Raw genomic sequence first — 6,652 nt, forward strand, 5'->3', positions numbered from 1 at the left:
GTAAAGAAGACCACCCCCACCACGGCAGCCCAGAGCAGCTCGGCTGCTGCTGCCACAGGGTCCACTTCTTCAGTTCCGGAAGGGGTGCCATTAGGGGTGACTACGGCATTTCCACCTCCACATGGTCGAGGCAAACAGTTGAAGGCTCCAGTCAACGCGGTGACGGGGTCTTCACTATGGAACCGTTACCAAAGCCCCCCAGTGTTTTCTGGGAAAGATAAATTTCACCCCGGCGACCATTGGTGTCCGGACTAGACGCTTAAGGTCAACGACAGGTGCAGCAATCCTCGGGTTGCACAAGACTTGGTGATGCAGTCCAGCTTGCCGAGGGACGTGGAGTTCACAAGAAAGCTGACTCCGGCCGAGATACTCCAAAGCGTCATGGTGACCACGGCCTCCAACACAGCCTTTGTGGCCGAGATGGCACATCGGTACTGTGAGTTACTTGAGGAGCAGGACACCGGCAAGCTGCAAGATCAGATTGCCAAGTTGAAGAAAAAACTGGTGGTGTCCGGGTCCGAGAAGTCCGAGCTTCAGCGACGTCTTCAAGAGGCCGAGACTAAGGAGGAGGAGGCCGAGGCCACTACCAACAGTCTGAGGTCGGCTCTGGAGGAAGAGCAGAAGAGGTCAGAGGAGGTGAAGAAGTCCCACGAGCAGGCCCCCGAGAGCGCGAGGACTTCGGCTGTAGAGGATTTCCGGAGGTCCGAGACCTTCATCGGGGACCTCGGCCAGCTGACAAGGCCGAGCTTCATGTTTGGCTTCACATCGGCCATAGACGAGGCCGCAGCTTATCTATCCTCTGAGGCTTTGGAGTCCTTGAGGAACAGTGCCAACTATAATGAGGACTCCAAGGAGCTGTGCAATCGGATGGCCGAGGGCATCCAAGCTGGAAGGAATTTGGCCGAAGTCCAGGACGAGTTCAACAAATGGTTAGCTGAGCTCGATGAGGTGTTCGAGGAGGAAGGAGGAGAGGACACTGGGGGTGACGTCGGCGAGGAGGCTGCCGAACAGCAAGGAGGAGGTGGAGAAGATACTCACCCCGGCGGGGAAGAAGCCGGGGAGGCAACTGGCCAAGAGGGAGCCGAGATGGAGGCTTAGCTCATAGGGGTTTAAGTGTAAATCCGAGGTGGGAGATTATTAGCAATACTCCTGACCTCGGTCTTTTGTATTCTTCTTGTAATGCCTTTTCTTATTTGAATGAAAGATCTATTTCTCCTCACTTCGGCTCCTTTAATTTCTTGCTTCGTCCCCTATTTGTCCCCCTTATTTTCTGATAACGGATGTGTAGCATCTTGGTATTGAAAAATAACTAAGCAGCTGAAGTGATAACTTAGTAAAATTTTCAAACATAATACAGTCTGAGGTTCTCGACGTGCCAAGTCCTCGGCACTAGAGAGCCATCTCGGTAACTCAATTTACAATACCCATTAAGATTATACTCCACAACTCGGTATGGACCTTCCCATTTCGGGCCCAGTTTCCCTTGGGGCTCAGCTCGGCTGACCGAGTTTTTTCTAAGCACCAAGTCTCCTGGCAGGAATTGCCGATGCTTGACGCGGGTGTTGTTGTAGTGGGTTAGGGTGTTCTTGTAGGAAGCTATCCGAGCTGAGGCAAGGTCTCTCTTCTCGTCGATGAGGTCGAGATCTAACTGTCTCTCTTCTCCGTTCTCCTCGGCTACATAGGCTGTCAGCCGAGGACTGGGTGTAAGGATCTCAGCAGGGATGACAGCCTCGGCTCCATAGGTCAAGGAGAAGGGGGTCTCTTGCGTGGATGACCTCGGCGTGGTCCGATACGACCACAGAACACTGGGGAGTTCCTCCACCCAAGATGATCCAGCTCGGTGTAGTCGGGTCTTGAGGCCATGCAAGAGAGTTCGGTTGAAATTTTCTGCCTGACCATTGGCCTGAGGGTGGCCTACCGAAGTGAAATGTTGTTTGATGCCGAGGTTCTGGCACCAAGCCTTGAAGGGGTTCTCGGCAAACTGTCTCCCATTGTCCGAAATGATGATCTGAGGTATGCCGAAGCGGCAGACAATGCATTTCCAAAAGAATTTTTGAACGGCCAGCCCCGTGATGTTCCTTAGAGGCTCGGCCTCAACCCACTTTGTGAAATAATCCACAGCGGTTACCAGGAAGGTATAACTCCCGACCGCTTTAGGGAAAGGACCGATGATGTCTGTCCCCCATTGCTCAAAGGGCCAGGGTGAAGTGATTGGAACCATGAAATTTGAGAGTTGGTGAAGCTCAGGGGCATGGACTTGGCAGGATGGGCAACTGAGAATAAGATTTTGGGCATCTTGTCGAACGGAAGGCCAGAAATACCCAAGGAGTAAGGTCTTCCTGGCTAACATCCTGTGGCCGACGTGAGCCCCACATAGGCCTTCGTGTATCTCATGGAGGACCTGACGTCCTGCCTCGGGTGTAACGCACCTCAGCCATGGGCCAAGGCATGAGCGTTTATACAGTTCTCCATCGCGGAGCGCGTACCGAGTAGATTTGCGTTGTATCTTTCTCGCCTCGGCTCGGTCCTCGGGGAGGACTCCCTGCCCTAAGAAAAGGATGAACGGGCTCATCCATGTTTCTCCCGTGTTCACAGGGCAGGCCACCTCCTCCATGTATCCCGGCTCGCTCAACATTTCCACCAAAACGGTCTTGTTGAGGTCAGAAAATGAGGTGGAAGCCAACCGGGATAAGGCGTCGGCCCGCCTATTCTGGGAGTGGGGGATTCTTTGGATTTCGAAAGACTCGAAATACACGATGAGTTGGTGGACTTTGGATAGATACCGTTGCATGGTTTCATCCTTGGCCTCATACTCACCAAGGACTTGGCATACTACGAGTTGGGAGTCGCTGCGGACGTGGATCCGCTGTGCACCGAGCTTGCGGACTAGCTGGAGTCCCGTGATTAAGGCCTCATATTCGGATTCATTGTTGGTGGCCGGGAAGTCAAAGCGGAGGGCACACGAGCACACTTCTCCCTGGGGGCCCTCCAGGAGCAGTCCTGCTCCACTGCCATACCCGTTGGAAGATCCGTCCACGTATAACGTCCACAGGTGCTGGGTGGACACTTCGGCTAGGGCAGGAGTGGACTCTCGACCTTCCGTGAAGGTGAGCTCGGCCAAGAAATCGGCTAAGGCTTGAGCTTTTATGGCGGTGCGCGGCTCATACGACAGGTCGTACTCACCTAACTTGACGGCCCACTTAGTGAGGCGCCCGGAGGCCTCGGGCCGCACCAGTATCTGTCGGAGCGGCTGGTCGGTCCTGACGGAGATGGGATGAGCTAAGAAGTAGGGTTTCAGCCGCCGGGCGGCGTGGACTAGTCCTAGCACAAGTTTTTCCACTTGGGTGTATCGAGTCTCCGGCCCAGGGAGAGCTCAGCTGACATAATAGACTGGCACTTGAGTGCCCTCATCCCGGATGAGCACAGCGCTGACAGCCTCGTCCGCTGCGGAGAGGTAGAGGTACAGCTTCTCCTCGGGCCGAGGTGAAGCGAGGGTGGGTAGGTGGTGCAGGTACTGCTTCAACTTGTCGAAGGCAACCTGGCACTCCTCAGTCCAGGCAAATTGATCGGTCTTCTTAAGCACCTTGAAAAAGGGCAAAGCTTTTTCTGCGGATTGGGATAGGAAGCGGTTCAGTGCAGCCAGACGTCCGTTCAATCGCTGGACTTCTCGGAGGTTCCGAGGTGGGGACATGTCCTGGATGGCCTTGACCTTGTCTGGGTTAGCTTCGATTCCCCGGTGGGAAACCAGATACCCCAAAAATTTTCCTGAGGTGACACCGAAGACACACTTCTTGGGATTTAACTTCATCCTTGAGTCCCGCAGGACGCCGAAGACCTCCCTTACATCTGATAAGATGGCCGAAGTGGTTAAGCTTTTGACAAGGATATCGTCCACATAGGCTTCCACATTTCGGCCGATCTGATCCTTGAAGAGGCGGTTGATCAACCTTTGATAGGTCGCCCTGGCGTTTTTTAGCCCGAACGGCATGGTGGTATAGCAGTAGACACCTTTGTCGGTGTAGAATGCCGTTTTCTCTTGGTCCTCCTCACTCATTCCTATTTGATGATACCCTTTGAAGGCATCCAGGAAGCAGAGGATCTCATGTCCCATCGCCGAATCGAGTAGGGCGTCTATCCTTGGCAGAGGATAGCAATCTTTGGGGCAGGCCTTATTGAGGTCTGTGAAGTCCACACACATCCTCCTACCACTGGTGTCATTTTTGACCATGACTGGGTTGGACAGCCAGGTGGGGTATTGGACTTCATGAATCATTTTAGCGGGTAAGAGCTTGTCGACCTCATCGGATATGGCCTTGCTGCGTTCTGGGCCGAAGTGCCTGCGCTTTTGTTTCACAGGACGGGCCTGCGGATTAACGTTGAACTGGTGAACCATGAGCTCAGGTGGCACTCCAACCACCTCATCAGCGGACCAAGCGAAGACGTCTCGGTGGTCCTTTATAAGGCAAATCATTTCTTCCTTTAGAGGCGAGGGGAGTCCGGCCCCTACCTGGACCACTTGGTCCGGTCTTGCCTCATTCAGGACCACCTGCTCCACCTCATCCCCGGGTTCCAGCCTGCCGGGCTTTCCCGCTTTCTGAGGATCAATGCAGTCTTTGGAGAGAACAGCTGGCCTCTTCTCTTCGGCCTTTGATGCAGTCCGGGGAGTGACAGCGGCCTGAATGGTGGCGAGGTAGCATTCGCGGGCAGTGCTCACGTCGCTGCTCACCTCGGCCACCCCCGCTGGTGTCGGGAATTTGAAACTCAGGTGGTAGGTAGAGTACACAGCTCTCAAGGCGTTGAGCGTGGGTCGACCTATCAACATATTATAGGGAGAATCTGCCTTGACCACCGCGAAGTTGACGGGTATAGTCCGGCAGCGGGGATGACGCCCGACAGTCACCATCAGGGACACCATACCCTCCGGGTGGACTACGTGTCCCCCGAATCCGACGAGGAGAGTTCTGACAGGAGTGAGTTGTTCCCTGGTCAGTTTCAAACTTTCGAAAGTTCGGTAGTACAAGACGTCTACCGAGCTTTCGGGGTCAACATAGACCTTTTTGACTGTGTAGTTGTTGGTGAGAACCTCGATCACGAGAGCTTCGTGATTGCTGGAGGCCGCAGGAACTGGGTCAGTGGGACCATAAGTGATGACTTCAGACAGCCGAGAGCTCGGCTCGGCCACCTCCATCCCGGCCTGGCGGTAGGTCCGCTTCCGGGAGTTCTGGCTGTCTCCTCCCGTTGGTCCTCCCGCGATTGTGTTGATCACCCCGGCGATGTTGGGGCCGTAGCCCGGTGATCCATCGCGTGGAGGCTGCTTGTCCTCCCTACGATCCTCGGGACCTCGGCAATGCATGTTCGTGTCCCGCCTGTCCTCTCGGCGGGGGCCCCGGTTCTCCCGGTGGGAGACGCTTCGGTTGAAGCCTCCATTCTTGCGGACGAATTGCTTCAGGTATCCCTGCCGGATCAAATTCTCGATCTCCCGCTTCAGATCATTGCAGTCTTCAGTCTCGTGCCCAACATCCCGGTGGTAGGCACAGTAGAGGTTTGAGTTCCTCTTATCTCTCCTCCCCGGAATCTCAGGAGGAGTTCGGCCGAGGTGATTCTGCCTCATCACAGCCAGGACATGAGTCCGGATGGAGTTGAGAGGTGTAAGCTCGACGTCCGAGGTGGACGACCTGCCTTTGACGATCCGATCAAAGACACTTCGGCGGTCTCGGAACTGACTCGACGACCCGCTGGGGCCTTGTTCAGCCCGGCCGGCATCCTTTTTCCTCCGGGAATCTTGCCCGGTACGAGTGGCTTGAGCCTCCCGCTTCATGCGGTTTAGATCTTCATTTCGGATTCCCTGATCTACTCGATCCCAGAGTTCCCGAAGTGTGCGGGGGTAATCCCGGTGTATCTCGGTATTGAAGATTCCCGCGATCAGCCCGTTGGTGAAGGCAGCTATGGTTACCTGCTCATTCTGATCAGGTATCTGTACATTCTCCTCATCGAACCTCTGCAGGTATGAGCGCAGTGACTCGCTGGGAGCCTGCTGCAGGTTCAAGAGGTAAGCTGAAGTATTCGTAATTGGGCGAGACGACACAAAGCGGTGGATGAACCGATCTATCAGCTCGTCTAACGAGGAAATGCTCCTCGGTTCTAAGCCCCAGAACCACTTTCGGGCCGTCCCCTGCAGGAAGATGGGGAAAGCTCGGCAAATTACTGCGTCAGGGACGCAGTAGAGCCGAAAGGCAGAGAGGAAGGCGCGGAGGTGAACCTCAGGGTCACCTCGGCCATCGTAGGAACGGAGTGCGGGAAGTTTGAAATTTGGGGGGACCATCTCCCCATTGATGTCATCCGTGAAGGGCGGAGCCCTCAGATACTCGGCTACTAAGCCTCCGGGACGCCGAGGTGGGTCATCGGCTCGTTTTCTCAGAAGACCCCGGGAAAACGCCCGGAAAATGGAAGCAATTTTAGATGTCGCCTTGGAAGAGGCGCGCCTGGAAGTGCTCCGAGAGAGGTGCCCCTCATCGGAGTCTTCGCCGGAAGGTACTTCAGGGGACTTCGTCGGTCTCCTCTTGGAGGATTCAGCTTTTTCTTTTCCCTGCCTCTTGAAGTACCTCCCTAGTTCTTCGAAAATGTTCGGGTTATCAGCCACGAACTCGACCAT

The 6,652-nt window shown here is 55.0% G+C and overlaps 1 protein-coding gene across 1 annotated transcript; it reads right to left on the minus strand.

Annotated features, from left to right (window-relative positions):
- Positions 1 to 1,342: 1,342 nt before the first annotated feature.
- On the minus strand, positions 1,343 to 6,652 carry LOC113756094. The gene is made up of 2 exons (XM_027299889.1): positions 3,383 to 6,652; positions 1,343 to 3,250 (listed from the first exon to the last, which is right to left on the minus strand). The coding sequence occupies exons 1-2, from the start codon at positions 6,650 to 6,652 to the stop codon at positions 1,343 to 1,345; spliced, it is 5,178 nt and encodes a 1,725-aa protein (XP_027155690.1).

The sequence above is a fragment of the Coffea eugenioides genome, unplaced genomic scaffold (assembly GCF_003713205.1).
Source record: "Coffea eugenioides isolate CCC68of unplaced genomic scaffold, Ceug_1.0 ScVebR1_1968;HRSCAF=2911, whole genome shotgun sequence".
Lineage (NCBI taxonomy): Eukaryota > Viridiplantae > Streptophyta > Magnoliopsida > Gentianales > Rubiaceae > Coffea > Coffea eugenioides.

Bases quoted from the DNA above. Each gene is read 5' to 3' on its own strand.
- LOC113756094 (XM_027299889.1), bottom strand. From the start codon at position 6,652: ATGGTCGAGTTCGTGGCTGATAACCCGAACATTTTCGAAGAACTAGGG. The intron at 3,251-3,382 runs GTCAGCTGAGCT...AGGACCGACCAG, and splicing joins CTCAAGTGCCAGTCTATTAT to CCGCTCCGACAGATACTGGT.